This window comes from Staurois parvus, unplaced genomic scaffold, assembly GCF_062004578.1.
Source record: "Staurois parvus isolate SC_StPar_1 unplaced genomic scaffold, SC_StPar_1.0 ptg000659l, whole genome shotgun sequence".
NCBI lineage: Eukaryota > Metazoa > Chordata > Amphibia > Anura > Ranidae > Staurois > Staurois parvus.
In genome coordinates, this window is record NW_028318455.1 from 1,097,809 (window position 1) to 1,115,568 (window position 17,760).

The 17,760-nt window shown below is 46.7% G+C and overlaps 1 protein-coding gene across 2 annotated transcripts in view; it reads left to right on the forward strand.

Moving 5' to 3' along the window:
• The window catches only part of CACTIN (cactin, spliceosome C complex subunit), a 201,940-nt gene that overhangs the window by 110,733 nt on the left and 73,447 nt on the right, over nt 1-17,760 (forward strand). For both annotated transcript variants that reach the window (XM_089694313.1, XM_089694314.1), the window contains exon 6: nt 1,752-1,866. In XM_089694313.1, coding sequence (XP_089550439.1) covers nt 1,752-1,866 — 115 coding nt within the window. The remainder of the gene's footprint in view (nt 1-1,751; nt 1,867-17,760) is intronic.

Genomic DNA, 17,760 nt, shown 5'->3' on the forward strand with positions numbered 1-17,760 from the left:
TATCTCCAAAAGCCTTGATGTTCATGTGTCTATGGTAAGACAGACTGTATACAAATGGAGAAAGTTTAGCACTGTTGCTACTCTCCCTAGGCGTGGTCGTCCTGTAAAAATGACTGCAAGAGCACAGCGCAGAATGCTGCATGAGTTAAGAAGAATCCCAGAGTGTCAGCTAAAGACCTACAGAAATCTCTGGCACATGCTAACATTTTTGTTGACACATCTACAATAAGGAAAACATTAAACAAGAATGGAGTACATGGGAGGACACCACGGAGGAAGCCATTGCTGTCCAAAAAGAATATTGCAGCACGTTTGAAGTTTGCAAAAGAGCACCTGGATGTCCCACAGCACTACTGAGTCCAATTGGGACCAAAAGTGCAGTCAGACTGTAACATTGTACAATGTGAGGTCACACTGCGTGAGGTGAGCAGATATATGGTGGAGGATGTTTTCGCGCTGGAATTTGAGACAGCTGCACATATTTTCGTTATCCACAAGAGGATTTACAGAAGCACAGTATTTTGATTGGACATGAGTTTATAATTTACTTTTTTGGTTGATTCAAAATTATTATTCTTTGTTTTGGTTTGGGTGATTCTTGGTTTTTGTATTTAATTTCTTATTTTTCAAATTTTTTGATTCACAGGTATTGTGCAATTTTTTTGATGTAGTGCAGCATTTTTTCTTCACCTTTATTCTTGGTGGCCCCAGCCTAGCCCAGAAGGACTTGGTACACCAACATAGTGAATCTGGCCTTGGACACTTCTGGTCCGACCAGATCTACTGTCTCAGGGACCAACGTTGCACCCTGCTTTTACGATCGCAAAGTTTGACCTCTTGGCTATTGATCTTGAAGGATCGGGTGAGTCTCTGGACTGATTATCTCCACATTGTTGAGCACCATGGAACATTTACTATAGGATCTGCACCAACAGGACCAATAAATGAGAAACAATTGCAATTGTTGTTGGCACCATATTTACTCACTCAGCAGATGCCCTTTTGCTGAAGGTTAAAAGAGCCCAACACTCCCCTTTCCTGACAAGCACCCAATCGGTTCTCATTACACTGCAAGGTCTCCCCCCCCCCCCCCTGCTAGTTTCCGGGTGCAGTGCTGGAGAAGCTAGGGAAGTGAGTAGGAGATAAACAGCGCAATTTTAAAAACATTAGAAATTTAAGTTTCCATAAATCCCCTTTCCTTTTTCACAGCCCCAGACATTCCTAAAACCACCCACGATTTAAATACGGTTTTGGTTAAAATGTAATTTTTTTTCATCAGGAAGAGTAAATTGTCACGAGGGACAAGTAGATTGGGACCCCGATTTAGTCACCTGGATAAGTAGTTTTTTAAAAAAAAATGTCCACGCCCCTGGTCCCAGATGGTCATGATTATAACCTGTCCCATGATTTACGAAAATTGGATTTTTTTTTATACTTCCTTACATGTAATTTCCATTTCTTGTAGTACATTACAGGACACAAATGTCCATCCCCTCCTTCTGGAAGTTCATTGCTTGGTACATAACTGGTGTGCTTTCTGTGTGGTAAGGGTTATATAGGGGAAGACTTCCCACCTGTGTTTTAGTCAGCCAGTGTCCATTCACCTATAGGTGGTGCATAACCTAGCTGGTCATGATTATAGCCTGCTCTGTCTCCCATGATGTATTCCAAGAAATGGATTTTTGAAAAGGTATGTATAGTGATCAATAAAAACTGCTCCTGTGTTATTTTTTTTAACCATTGTTTTCCAGATCTACATGGAGTTGGAGCAAGGAAAAAATGTGGATTTTTGGAAAGATATGACAATTATCACAGAGGATGAAATTTCTAAACTACGAAAGCTGGAATCTTTTGGGAAAGGCCCCGGTGAGTTGCAAAAATATTGTTATGTATTATATTCCACAGTTGGGTCTCTATGTGTATAGAACTTTTTTGTTTTGTTTGTATTTTTATTTTTTCTTTGGGTCATTGTCCTGTTGCATCACCCATCCTCTGCGGAGCTTCAGTTGGCGGACAGATGGTCGTACGTTTTCCTGCAAAATGTCTTGATAAACTCTGGAATTAATTTTCCCATCAATGACAAGAATCCGTCCAGGCCCTGAGGCAGCAAAGCAGCCCCAAACCATGATGCTCCCTTTGCCATGTTTTACTGTGGGGATGAGGTTTTGATGTTGGTGTGTTGTGCCTTTTTTTCTCCACACATAGTGTTGTGTGTTCTTCCCAAACAACTCAATCTTGGTTTCATCTGTCCACAGTATATTTTGCCAGTAGTGCTGTGGAACATCCAGGTGCTCTTTTGCAAACTTCAAACGTGCTGGAATATTCTTGTTGGACAGCAATGGCTTTCTCCGTGGTGTCCTTCCATGTACTTCATTCTTGTTTAATGTTTTCCTTATTGTAGATGTGTCAACAAAAATGTTAGCATGTGCCAGAGATTTCTGTAGGTCTTTAGCTGACACTCTGGGATTCTTCTTAACTCATGCAGCATTCTGCACTGTGCTGTTGCAGTCATTTTTACAGGACGACCACGTCTAGGGAGAGTAGCAACAGTGCTAACCTTTCTCCATTTGTAGACAGTCTGTCTTACCGTGGACACATGAACATCAAGGCTTTTGGAGATACTTTTGTAACCCTTTCCAGCTTCATGCAAGTCAACAATTCTTGATCGTAGGTCTTCTGAGAGCTCTTTTCTGCGAGGCATGGTTCACATCAGACAGTGCTTCTTGAAACCAGTAAACCCAAAACAGGTGTGTGTTTTTTAAGGGCAGGACAGCTGTCAGCAACACATCCAATATCATCACACTGATTGGAGTCAAGGTTGGCTCACTCCTGGCTCCAATTAGCTCTGGGAGAAGTCATTAAGCTAGGGCCTCACATACTTTTTCCTCCCTGCACTGTGAATGTTTACATGTTATGTGCAATTAAACCATGGCAACATCTGTTTGTGTTGTATTATGTTCAGCAGACTGTGTTCTTCTATTGTTGTGACTTTGATGACGTTCAGAGCACATTTTATGCCCAAGTCTTGCAAAACTCCACGTAATCCCAAGGGGTTCACATACTTTTTCTTGCAACTGTATATGTATGTGTGTATATATATATATATATATATATATATATATATATATATATATATATATATACACATACATACATACATACATACAGTGAAGGAAATAAGTATTTGATCCCTTGCTGATTTTGCATGTTTGCACACTCACAAAGAAATAATCAGTCTAAAAATCAAATGGTAGGTGTATTGTAACACTGAGAGACAGAATAGCAACAAAAAAATCTAAAGAAATGCATGTCTAACAAATTATGCACTGATTTGCATGTTCATGAGGGAAATAAGTATTTGATCCAATACCATTCAGCAGGATTTCTGGCTACCAGGTGTCTTTCATACAGGTAACAAGCTGCGATTAGAAGCAGTCTCTTAAAGGGAGTGCTGCTAATGTAATTTTGTTACCTGTATAAAAGACACCTGTCCACAGGAGCAATCAAACAATCAGATTCCAAACTCTCCACCATGGCAAAGACCAAAGAGCTGTCCAAGGATGTCAGGGATAAGATTGTAGACCTACTGTTATGATCCGCCGGTGGTGCCTCAGGCTGCCAACTGGCGGACCTACTCAGAGCGTGGGGTCTAAGCCCGGGCTGTGCTTTCACCAGGGCCCCTGATGGTGGGGATGGACTTAAAACAGTCCCGGGCCAGGTCACGACCTCCGAGCAGGCCCCCCAGTGGCCGAGGAGACCTTTGGGGACAGGTACCGGGAGAGCCAGATGTGAAGTGGCTAACGGCCCTAGCAGGGTAACAACTGATCGTGAGCCCGTGAGGGTAAGCGGGGTACAGAATCGGTAGGCCAAGAGTAGTCGGGTCACACGCAGGGTCAGCAGGGGGTATCAATCCGTAGAATGGTCAGGGCAATCCGGGTCAAACGCAGGAGCAGGCAGAATAGTCAGGGTCAATCCAGGTCAAAACGCAGGGGCAGGCAGAATAGTCAGGGTCAATCCGGGTCAATCACAGGGGCAGGCAGCGTAGTCAGGGTCAATCAGGGTCTCAGGCAGGTACAGGAACTTCAGGATCACAGGAAGACCTTGCGGCAACTTGTGACAGTGCAGGGCATCTTTAAATAGTGCGCCCTGCACTGTCATTGGCCGGCTAGGACGCGCCCCCGGCTGTCATTGGACGCCTGAGGCGCGCCCGCGGCTCCTACTGCGCATGCGCGGCGTCCTGTCAGCCGCGGCTCGCCGGGCCCTGGTGCCTGTGTCCCGGCGCGATCTGCCGCCACCGCGCATGCGCGAGGGACGGAGCCGCGATCGCGGCTCCATGGGCCGTGATCCCTGACATTGCCCCCCCCCAATGGGCACCCTCCGGGAGCCCCACTGATCTCTCCACCGCGGGTGAGCACGAAAAAACTCCCGGATGAGCCTGGGCGCGTGAACGTTCCGGGCGGGTTCCCATGAGTTCTCCTCAGGACCATACCCCTTCCATTTTATCAGGAACTGCGTCTGGCCTCCCCTCCTTCGGCAACTGAGGACAGTCTCCACTTCATATTCCTCCTGGTCACCTATGGTGACTGCCTCGGGAGGTCTAGATTCACGGTCCGGGAAGGGATCCGGTCTAGATGGCTTCAGGAGGGACACATGGAACACAGGATGTATCCTGAGTGTCTGCGGAAGCTCGAGCTCGTAGGCCACCCTGTTGATGACTCGTTTTACAGGAAACGGGCCAATGTACTTGGGTCCCAGCTTCCTTGAAGGGCACAGCATCTTCAAATTGGTTGTTGCTAGCCAAACCCGATCTCCTGGTCGAAGCAGTAATTCTCCTCTTCTCTTACCGTCGAATGCTCGTTTACTGTCCTCTTGGGCTTTAGCGATGGCTTCCTGAATTGTCTTGTTATTGACTGAAAGGAATTCCAAGATGTCTTGAGATGCCGGTACCGGATTCTCAGGCATAAGGTCAGGGAGGAATGTGGGATGATACCCGTAATTGGCATAGAACGGGGATTGACCCGTAGCTGAATGACTCGAGTTATTGTACGAGAATTCCGCGGAAGGCAGCAACGACAGCCAGTCATCCTGGAGGTAAGACGTGTAGCACCGCAAGTATTGTTCCATCGTCTGGTTGGTCCTCTCAGTTTGGCCGTTGGTCTGTGGATGGTAGGCGGATGAAAGCGATAGCTTGATTCCCAGCGATTTACATAAGGCTTTCCAGAATCTGGAGGTGAATTGGACCCCCCGATCGGACACTATATCTTCGGGAACCCCATGAAGCCTCACCACTTCCTTGATGAAGATCCGTGCCGTTTCTGGTGCTGATGGGGTCTTCTCCAAGGGCACGAAATGTGCCATCTTTGAAAAGCGGTCGACGACCACCATTATTGCAGTGTAGCCCTGGGATGGTGGAAGTTCGACCACGAAATCCATGGCTATCATCTGCCAGGACCGCTTGGGTATGGGCAATGGACGTAACAGTCCCCATGCCCTAGTTCTGGAGGGCTTGTTCCTTTGACAGGTGGGACAAGTTCGGACGTAATGCTCACAATCCTTGATCATGTCTGGCCACCAGAACGAGCGCCGTAATAGATCCAGAGTTTTCGTTACCCCGAAGTGGCCCGCCATGGGATGGTCGTGGCAGTGCCCCAGGACCAAGGTTCGCACTTCTTCTGGGACCATGATCCGGTTTTCCTTCCAAAACAGCCCCCCCTGGCTCTGGAGGGGTGACCCAGACGGAACTGGTAATCCTACGGAAGCATCGAGAAGCCGGGAGCGAAGTTCCGTTTGTAGAGCGAGGAAACTCCCAGAAGGCAAGATGGTGTCCGGCAGCACAGCGTCGTCGGGGTCCTCGAACATGCGGGACAGAGCGTCTGGTTTAGTGTTCTTAGACCCGGGTCGGTACGTTATATGGAATGAGAATCGAGAAAAGAAAAGGGCCCATCTTGCTTGGCGAGGTCTCAGTCGTTTCGCCGTTCTTAAATATTCAAGGTTTTTGTGATCTGTGAATATTAGAATTGGGTGCGTGGCTCTCTCCAATAAATACCTCCATTCTTCAAGAGCAGTCTTTATGGCCAGAAGCTCCCGATCTCCAATGTCATAGTTACGTTCCGCTGGTGTCAACTTCCTGGAGAAGAACGCCACGGGCTGCAGTAGTTCCTTGGTACCATTCCTTTGGGATAACACCGCTCCTACCGCATTTTCGGAGGCGTCCACTTCCAAAACATATGGGAGGGAAGAATCTGGATGGCAGAGAATGGGAGCAGAGGTGAACAATTCTTTGAGTCTTTCAAATGCCGTCTGCGCTTCGGGAGTCCACTTAAAGCGGACCCCTAGTTTCGTCAGTTGTGTGATTGGGGAGACCAGACCGGAGAAGTTCCTAATAAACTTCCTGTAAAAGTTAGAGAACCCAATGAAGCGCTGTACCCCTTTTTTGTCGGCGGGTATTGGCCAATCCAAGATCGCCGTGACCTTCTGGGGATCCATCGCGACCCCCGCGGAAGAGAGAACCAGTCCCAAGAACGTTATCTCGTGCTGTTCAAAACAGCATTTTTCTGCCTTCGCGTATAGCCCGTGTAGACGCAACCGTTCTAGTACCCGTATTACGTGACCCCGATGAACCTCCCGTGAGGGGGAAAAAATTAGGATGTCATCCAAGTAGACCACCACGAAAATGTCGAGAAAATCACGAAAAACATCGTTGATAAAGTGCTGAAAGGTCGCCGGAGCATTACAGAGCCCGAACGGCATCACCAAATATTCATAGTGGCCGAATCTCGTACGGAATGCCGTCTTCCACTCATCCCCTTCCCTGATACGGACTAGGTTATAGGCCCCCCGCAGGTCTAATTTAGTAAATATCGTTGCGGATCTCAATCTCTGGAGGAGCTCGGGGACTAGGGGCAAAGGATAACGATTTTTTACTGTTATTTTGTTCAGGTCACGGTAGTCAATGCAAGGCCGTAACGATTTGTCTTTCTTCTCTACGAAGAATAATCCGGCCCCGGCTGGGGATGTGGATGGACGAATAAATCCCTTCCGTAGGTTTTCGTCAATATAATCCCTCAGCACACCCGATTCTGTTTCGGACAAGGGGAAGATACGGCCGAATGAGATTTCAGATCCGGGTAGGAGGTCTATGGGGCAGTCGTAGGAACGGTGCGGAGGGAGAACATCTGCTCCTCGCTTACTAAAGACGTCTAAAAAGTCGTGGTAGGCCGGAGGAATAACCTGGGATAGATTGGTGTCGCCATCCAAGCACAGGAGGAACAGGGGCACCATGGGTCCTGTGACGTGGCAGTGACTCAAACAATAAGGGGAGCGAAATTGAATTGTCCCCCTTTCCCAGTCAATCTGGGGGTTATGGGCCCTCAGCCAAGGGAGCCCCAGAATGACTGGAAAAAGGGGGGACGCGATGGCATCCAGGCGGAGGAACTCCTGGTGATGGTCTGCCATTGTGGTGAAAATGGGTGGTGTCTCCTGGTCCACCACCCCTGATTTTATACGGGACCCATCTGCCAAGAAGATGTTGAACCCCCTTTCTTTGGTCTGGAGTGGGATCTTTTGCCGGTGGGCAAAGGTCAGGTCGATGAAGCAACTACAGGCTCCTGAGTCAACGATTGCGGTCACCGACAATGTTCCTCCGGGGAGCTGCAAAGACACAGGAATGGCCAGGTAACTCGACTGATCATCCCTTCCTGCCGGTAAAGTAAGAGAAACGGGCGTGGACTTACTCATTTTAGCAGGACACGAGCGCACCTGATGACCAGCTTCCCCGCAGTACAGACATAGGTTCCGTGATAGTCTCCTCTGACGTTCCTCGACCGATAAGTGGGAACGGGCCAATCCCAGTTGCATGGGTTCCGGGTTGTCCCCTGTTTCCGTGCTTCGCGGATGGTTCCCTGGGGTTGGAGCTGTATCTCTGGACGGAATCCATGCCACCCTTTGACCCTGGCTGCTCCTTTCCAGCCGACGTTCCCTTAGTCTACGGTCAATTTGTATGGCCAATTCGATCAGTTTTTCCAGGGTGTCAGGTAGACCTACTCGTGCGAGTTCGTCTTTGAGAGACTCAGACAGCCCGATGCGGAACTGGTGACATAAGGCCGCATCATTCCATCTGGTGTCTCCCATGCAACGTCTAAAGTCGGCCGCATATTCCTCGGCTGCCCGGCGGCCCTGCCGCAGTGAGTATAGGGTAGTCTCTGCGGATGCAGCCCGCTGAGGGTCGTCATACAAGACGGCCATGGCCCGAAAGAACTCGGTCACGGAGTCAAGATGTGGGTCGTGCCCCTCCATCAGACGATGAGCCCAATCCTGGGGCTCATCCTGCAGGAGAGAGACTATAAACCCCACCTTGATGGACTCGGTGGTGAACGTGCGGGGCTGTAAGTCAAAGTACAGGGTACACGCACTTCGGAAGGCTCGGAAGCGGTTCCGGTCACCACGGAATCGCTCTGGCAGGGGAACGCGGGGTTCGGGAGCTAGGGGTGTGGCAACCGCTCCGGATCCCGGGTTAGCGGGAGGTTCTGCAGGTGGAGGACTCCTCCAGTCGGGCGCAGCGACTGTGGAAGTTCTGGAAAGCTTGGGTCAAGGTTGCCAGGTGCTGACAAATATCCTCTAGGGACGCCGGTACACTTCCTGGCTCTGTCATGGCCGCAAGGTACTGTTATGATCCGCCGGTGGTGCCTCAGGCTGCCAACTGGCGGACCTACTCAGAGCGTGGGGTCTAAGCCCGGGCTGTGCTTTCACCAGGGCCCCTGATGGTGGGGATGGACTTAAAACAGTCCCGGGCCAGGTCACGACCTCCGAGCAGGCCCCCCAGTGGCCGAGGAGACCTTTGGGGACAGGTACCGGGAGAGCCAGATGTGAAGTGGCTAACGGCCCTAGCAGGGTAACAACTGATCGTGAGCCCGTGAGGGTAAGCGGGGTACAGAATCGGTAGGCCAAGAGTAGTCGGGTCACACGCAGGGTCAGCAGGGGGTATCAATCCGTAGAATGGTCAGGGCAATCCGGGTCAAACGCAGGAGCAGGCAGAATAGTCAGGGTCAATCCAGGTCAAAACGCAGGGGCAGGCAGAATAGTCAGGGTCAATCTGGGTCAATCACAGGGGCAGGCAGCGTAGTCAGGGTCAATCAGGGTCTCAGGCAGGTACAGGAACTTCAGGATCACAGGAAGACCTTGCGGCAACTTGTGACAGTGCAGGGCATCTTTAAATAGTGCGCCCTGCACTGTCATTGGCCGGCTAGGACGCGCCCCCGGCTGTCATTGGACGCCTGAGGCGCGCCCGCGGCTCCTACTGCGCATGCGCGGCGTCCTGTCAGCCGCGGCTCGCCGGGCCCTGGTGCCTGTGTCCCGGCGCGATCTGCCGCCACCGCGCATGCGCGAGGGACGGAGCCGCGATCGCGGCTCCATGGGCCGTGATCCCTGACACCTACACAAGGCTGGACTGGGCTACCAAACTATCGCCAAGCAGCTTGGTAAGAAGGTGACAACAGTTGGTGCAATCCTTCGCAAATGGAAGAAACAAAACAACGGTCATTCTCCCTAGGTCTGGTGCACCAAGCAAGATCTCACCTCGTGGAGTGTCAATGATCATGAGAACAGTGTGGAATCATCCCAGAACTGCACGTGAGGATCTTGTCAATGATCACCCAAAATTCTTACCGTGGTCTTGAAGGAAGTGTCGGAACACTGTGCTTATCACTTCCACCCTTGATCAGCCTACGATGTTCCCCAGCACGCTTCTGTAAAGGGTGTATGATGCAGCCTGCATACAGTAATTTACATGGACATGAGAGCACATATACTACAAATTCCATCGCACAAGTTATGATTTGTTTTATCTGAAAAGGGTTACTTTTGTTGTCCATTATTTCAGAATGACCATGTGTAATGACTTGACAAGTAAGGCAATCTCTCTTCTTACACTGAAAGATTCCGGTCCTATTATCAAAGTAGGATCAATTATTCATGTCTCTCTTTATCCTTCTTGATAATATGCTAGGGGCTAAAATATTTTTTAATGTGCGCGCCCTTCTAAAGGTGACCTGGGAAGCTGGGGGTAGAATGGGGGCCAATTGTGGGTCTAGCTGGAGGAGGTTCCAGTGTTTCCGAATGATCTTAGAAATGTTACGATTATTACGTCTAAAGAGGCCTGTAATGAATCTCACTCTTATGATCCTGGTTGATAGTGGATATTTTAATATTTCCTTGGGGAGTTTGATGTTTGACAAAAGCTTCCCTTATCAAGGATGGGGGGGTACCCTTTTTCTATGAATATGGATGACAGAATTTCCCCTTGTTCTTTATACACTTCAACTTTAGAACAATTTCTCCTCATCTTGTTGAATTGTCCATTGGGTATATTATTTTTCCAGGCTGGATGGGGACAACTGGAGTAATGAAGATAAGAATTACCCCCAGTGGGTTTAGTGTGATTACTAGTACATATGACCTTATCTTGGTGAAACAGTATAAGATCCAAGAACACAATGGAATTTGGGTCAAATACATGGGTAAATTGAAAACCTTAAGAATTGTAATTGCAATGGGTAACAAAGGCCGAAAAGGCATCAAGGTCACCATCCCAGATGAGAAGAATATCATCGATATATCGTCCGTAAAAGACGATGTATCTGGCGAAGAGATTGTTGGCTCAAATGTATTGTTCTTCCAATAAACCCATTGTTAGATTGGCATATCCTGAGACAAAATTGGCATCCATGGCTGTGCCGTTGTTCTAAAAAGAAAATTGGTCTAGAAAAGTGGACCAATTGTGTTTCAAACAAAACTCTGTACTGTCTACTTAAAATTGGGCCTGCCTAGAATTCATATTAGAATTGGTAGGCAAATAATACTGTAGAGCCGATAAACCGACTTTGTGGATAATAGATGTATACAGAGAGGAAACGTCTGAAGAGGCCCAATTGTAGCCCTCTTCCCAGTTGTAATGTTTTAAAACTTCAATGACATGATCTGAATCTCATAAACGATGAAAGTTGGCATACCATTGGTTGAAGAAAAAAATCAATATACATGGATAGACCATTAATAAACCTATTAGTTACTTGCTACTATAGGTCTTCCTGGGGGCTTATCTAATGATTTGTGGACCTTTGGAAGATGATAAAAAGAAGGGGTGCTGCTCACAGAGGGGAGCAAAAATGGTTTCTCCCTCCTGTCTAGCACACCCCCTCTCCGTGCCAACTGAAAGGTTGGTAACGGATCCTCCTTTAACTTGCTATAGGTGTTGGTATCCAAAAGGAGACTTAATGATTCTTTCACGTATTCCTCCCTATCCTGAATAACCAGGCTCCCACCCTTATCCGTTTGTTTTATGACAATATTCCTATTCATCTCTAAATCTTTTAAAGCCTTGTGTTCCCTTGATGAGATGTTATTCACTTTTGTTTTTTCTGAGGTGGCACACAAGGTCACAAAATCCCTATAAACAACAAGGTTTCAATGAAGGGGTCCTTTGATTGTGCTGGGTAAAAAGTGGATATAGATCTTAGACCTGTGTGAGTCACTTCAGGATCTAAAGAGATGTGGAACAGTTGACTATCAGTATTACTTTTAGTCCATAACTCTTCCAATATGTCGGTCAATTCTTGATCACTTGAATGGGGTGGATCGCCTGGATGTTTGTTTATTGGGACTGTATTCTGAGAATCAATAGCTAAATGCCTTTTGATAGTAAGGGAGCGCACAAATGTATTCAGGTCTTTAACCTCCCTAGCGGTATGATTATGTCAATATTTCTGTGCTCAAAGCGGTACATTTTTTTGCATGGAAATATGTCGTTTTTTTATTGTAGGCCTGTAATTTTTAGGAATAACTCACTGAAATCTGTCTGAACAAGTGTCTAGTAAACATCCTGTGTATGATAAAATTTGAAACCCGAAATCATAAATTCTAATATAATAATCATAAAAAATAATATAATAATAAATTTAATTCAATAATGTAATCAAAGCAAAAACACTGAAATGTTAAATATAACGCCAAGTTCGCACATCACAATCGTTTTCAGTATCTGATGACAAATTTCCCCACAAATCATCACTCAATTCTGCAAGTGGTTCTGATCTTGCTTTTGCTTTTCTGGTTTCCTGGTATGCATTTAGCCTAATAGTGGGACGCCCCAGAAACTGAGCTGTGTGTACAGGACAATATTTTACCACTATTTTTTGCAGTAAACTCTCTTAAGAGTGGGTGGACGACTGTTACAGTTTGGGTCACAGATGTTCCAAACCTTGTGGATTTAATCAGTGGTTTCAAAGGAGTATAACACAGAGGTAAAAACTGCCCCTCACAGCTTTTGTCTCTTAACCACTTCCCGACCGGCCGTTGTATATAAACGGCCGGACGGTGGCAGTGCAGGGTCGGGTGGCCGTTTATAAACGGCCGCCCGCATCCGAGGCTCGTGCGCGGCTCCTAGAGCACGCACCCGCGAGCCCGGTGATCGTCGTGTCCCTCGGATACCGGCGATCACCTGACGTGGTACAGGACCGTCCTGTACCATGTGACCGACTGTGTCCAATAAGGACACAGTCTTAATGTAAATAGAAGCCGCATGGTGCGGCTTCCGCCCCCTTGACCGCGCACGCGCATGCCCAGAGATCGCCGGGTCCCTCAGATACAGGGGATCAGGTAACATGGTACAGGACCAATGAAATCGTCCTGTACCATGTGACCAACTGTGTCCAATAAGGACACAGTCTAAATGTAAACAGAAGCCGCATGGTGCGGCTTCCGGCTCCTTCTCCTCACACGGAGTTCTGTCTGTGAGAGAAGGAGCCGGATAGCCTGAGCAAGAGCAAGCCTGATCGCAAGTGTCCCTAATTGTCCCTGATCACAGTGTCCCTGATCACGTGTCCCTGACTGTCTGGCCCTGATCACAAGTGTCCCTGACTGTCTGTCCCTGACCACAAGTGTCCCTGACTGTCTGTCCCTGACCACAAGTGTCCCTGACTGTCTGTCCCTGACCACAAGTGTCCCTGATTGTCTGTCCCTGATCACAAGTGTCCTTGACTACAAGTGTCCCTGATCGCCCGCGTCCCTGATCGCCCGCGTCCCTGATCGCCCGCGTCCCTGATCGCCCGCGTCCCTGATCGCCCGCGTCCCTGATCGCCCGCGTCCCTGATCGTCAGCGTCCCTGATCGCCCGCGTCCCTGATCGTCAGCGTCCCTGATCGCCCGCGTCCCTGATCGCCAGCGTCCCTGATCGCCAGCGTCCCTGATCGCCCGCGTCCCTGATCGTCAGCGTCCCTGATCGTCAGCGTCCTTGATCGTCAGTGTCTCTGATCGCCACACAGCGGCCCAGCTGTGTCCCTGATCACTGCATAGCGTCCCAGTGTCCCTGATCTCCACACCAGCAGGTCTTGATCACCTCCACACTACCAGGTCCTGATCATCATACCACCAAGTCTTGATCACCGCCACACCTGCAGGTCCCAATCGCAGCTATACCAGCGGGTCCTGATCGCCGCCACACTAGCAGATCCTGATCACAGCCATACCAGCAGGTCCTGATCACCACCCCAGCAGATCCTGATCACCACCAAACTAGTGGGTCCTGATCCCCGCCATACCAGCGGGTTCTGATCTCCGCCACATCATTGGATCCTGATCGCTGCCAAACCCACGGGTCCTGATCACCACCATACCAGTCCTGATCACCTGAGAGCCATTACAGCAAACTGTGACTACTTTTTAGTCTTTGCACACAGTTTACACACACACTCAAAAACATTGCCTGCCAGCTCACGGTATCTCTGATCACACATTTGGTATCGCCATATTCAGGAAGAGTTATAGAATGTGTTTTGGGGTGTAATTTTAAGTATGCCTATGTTGTATAATAGAAATATCTCATAGATTGACAACTTTGCGTAAAAAAAAAAAAACATTTTCATTTTCTTTTCACATTTTCCAAAAACTTTTGGCAAAAAATGCAGTCTTCAGAAGACTCCACATGACTCTTAAAATATACCTTGGAGTGTTTGCTTTCCAAAATGGGGTCATTTTGTGGGTAATTCCATTGTCCTGATGCTCCAGGACCTCCAAAATGGCATTAGGTAGTCAAGAAATTAGATGTGTCATTTTTTCCCCTAGAACTGCAAAAGATGCTTATTGGATGTGGAGCCCCCTATGTGGCCAGACTGTAAAAAAGTCTCACACATTTGGTATCGCCATATTCAGGAAGAATTATAGAATGTGTTTTGGGGTGTAATTTTAAGTATGCCTATGTTGTAAAATAGAAATATCTCATAGATTGACAACTTTGCGTAAAAAAAAAAAACATTTTCATTTTCTTTTCACATTTTCCAAAAACTTTTGGCAAAAAATGCAGTCTTCAGAAGACTCCACATGACTCTTAAAATATACCTTGGGGTGTTTGCTTTCCAAAATGGGGTCATTTTGTGGATAATTCCATTGTCCTGATGCTCCAGGACCTCCAAAATGGCATTAGGTAGTCAAGAAATTAGATGTGTCATTTTTTCCCCTAGAACTCCAAAAGGTGCTTATTGGATGTGGAGCCCCCCTATGTGGCCAGATGGTGAAAAAGTCTCACACATTTGGTTTCGCCATATTCAGAAAGAGTTATAGAATGTGTTTTGGGGTGTAATTTTAAGTATGCCTATGTTGTGTAATAGATATATCTCATAGACTGGCAACTTTGCATAGAAAAAAATACATTTTCATCTTCTTTTCACATTTTCCAAAAACGTTTGGCAAAAAATGCAGTCTTCAGAAGACTCCACATGACTCTTAAAACATACCTTGGGGTGTTTTCTTTCCAAAATGGGGTCATTTTGTGGGTAATTCCTTTGTCCTGGTGCTCCAGGACCTCCAAAACTGTGATAGACAGTCAAGAAATTAGATGCGTAATTTTTGCCCCTAGAACGCCTAAGGGTGCTTATTGGATGTGGGGCCCTTCTATGTGGCTAGGCTGTGAAAAAGTTTCACACATTTGGTATCACCATACTCAGGAAGAGTAGCAGAATGTGTTTTGGGGGTAACTGCAAGTATGCCTATGCCGTGTGAGAGAAAGAACTTGTTAAAATGACAACTTTGTGAAAAAAAAATTAAAATTATTTACTTTCATCATTTCCCCTTAAAAAATTTGCAAAAAATTACAAATACAAAAAACTCTCCTTGCCTTTCATTAAATACCTCAGACTGTCTACTTTCCAAAAAGGGGTAATTTGGGGGGTATTTGTATTGTCCTGGCATTTTAGGGCCCTGAGAAACTATATAGGTAGCCAGTACATCAGGATTGATAAATTTTCAAATATATCAAATATATATACCGTGGTCTGTGGACTCTATAACTTTAATACAGACTAAATAATACAAACTGATTTGGGTTATTTCTACCAAACAAAGGTAGCACAATGGATTTTGGCCTAAATTAATGAAGAAAGTATATTTATATAAATCTAGTAACAAAAACGAAGAAAAACATGTTTATTTTCAAAATGTTCAGTCTTTTTCCACTTTTCTAGAAAAAAATAAAACCCCCAGTGGTGATTAAATACCACCAAATGAAAGCTCTATTTGTGTGAAAAAAATGATAAAAATTTCATTTGGATACAGTGTCGTATCTGTAGTAACTGTAGTAACTGGCATTCACAATGTGAGAGCACTGAAAGCTGAAAATTAGCCTGGTCAGGAAGGGGATAAAAGTGTCCGGTCTGGAAGTGGTTAAATCAACCAAAATGTGTCCAAAGTCAGATTTGCATAATGCCCTGACCCATCTTGTCCTGGGGGTAGTTTTGCAAGTACCCATATAGAACAGGTTCAAAGGATTCTATTCAAACCTGCTCATGGTACCAAAACCCAACAAAGATATTCACCCTATCTTGGACCCTAAAATTCACAAACTAATACTTTGAGACAAGAGGAATACTTAGGCATTTTGGAAGTCTATGAATACTTATCTGCATATTCCCATTTATTCACCTCTTTGGCACTTTCTATATGTTTCAATAGGAGAGAATCACAGCCAGTTTATTGCAGTCATTTGGCTTACCCGCTTCCCAGCGTAATTAACCACTTGCCGACCGCAGATAGTCAAATGACGGCTTCACCGTGGCCGGCCAGTTCTGGGAGGACGTCATATGACGTACTCCCGTGAACGTGATTCCCGTGCGCTCCTGGCAGCATGCATCGGGAACTGTAAGTGATGGCTGTGTCCTTCATCACTTCGCATCAGCACCCATCAGTGTACCCTCATCAGTGCACCCTCGTCAGCACCCATCAGTGCACCCCCATCAGCACCCACAAGTGAAGCCTCAACAGCACCCATCAATGCACCCTCATCAGCACCCATCAGTGCATTTTGTGTAAAAACAAAATACGTTTTCATTTTCTTTCCACATGTTCAAAAGACTCAGTATGCCTCATAAAAAATATGTTGGAGTGTTTGCTTTCCAAAACTGGGTCATTTTGTGGGTGTTTCCTCTGTCCTGGTGCTCGAATTGCTGCCCCATTTGCTGTGATCTACAAAACTCTGATTCTGATCTGCCAGAATGTTCTCTGTTTCTGGAGGTATGAAGCAGGGCTAAATTTCTTTCTGCTCCAAGGAAGATTTGACAGGCTATTCTCAGGAGAGGCAAGCTTCTGGTGCCCTCTTAACAGGCCAAGTAAGCCACTGTAGTCTGATTTTCTGAAAACACCTTCACTTTTCTGCGTAACAGATACTGAAGTGTTAGCAGAGTGAATCAGGAAGCTACTAACAGCAGATTGGAAATCTGTGTAGTCCACCTCTTCACCTTGAACTTGGTGACCAAAGCTGTGGGCTCCCCCAACCCACCAGCCTGGTTCTGGAGGCTTGAGAGGGACACTGCGCATAAACCATCCACCAGGTTAATAACAGGCTATAGGACCTGGTATGATGGTCTTCTAATTCAATACATGATGATCCCACTGGTGAAGGAAACTGAACTGAAACTTCCTTCTCCAGCATCTGATCCGAAGAACAACTGGGATGGTTGATAACAGAAGGCCCAGGTACTGCATGCAATTATTTTGCAAATAATCAAGTCCTGTTCATTACTTCCCTCATCCGAGTCTGGATTTTTTGGACTTTGTTCTGGGGGAAAAAGATATTGCAGGACCTGCATTGGTTGCAATTGACTCTTTTGATAGTTGATTATCTACCCAAAGCATTTTTGAGCATGTTAGAGGTTAGAAACACATGATCCATCAGAAGACTCCTCGATGGGGCCAACAGAAGGAGGTAATTGAGGTAATGAAATATCTTTAGATCCCTGAGTCTCAGAACAGCTATGATGGCTGACAGCAGTCTTGTGAAGGTCCTGTGAGCAGTGCAAAACCCGCATGGCAAAGAATGAACTAGAAAAGTGCCCTTTGTACGGCAAACCTTAGAAAGCGATAATGAGACAGAACTATGGGGGCATGCAGATAGGTGCCTGCCAAATGCACTGAGGCCAGTTTCTGACTTTTACTACTGAAATCATGGTCTCCAAGGAATCCATCTTGAAAGGAGGAGGGGCCTTCATAGAGGAATTCAGATATTCCAGGTCTAGAACTGGTCTGAAGGCGCCTGAGGACTTGATTACTAGAACCAAAGAGGAATATATGTCTTCACCCCATTCTTGTCTTGGTACAGGAAAAATAGCTTAAGCTGTTAACAATTCCTGTATACAGTCAGGTCCATAAATATTGGGACATCTACACAATTCTAACATTTTTGGCTCTATACACCACCACAATGGATTTGAAATGAAACAAA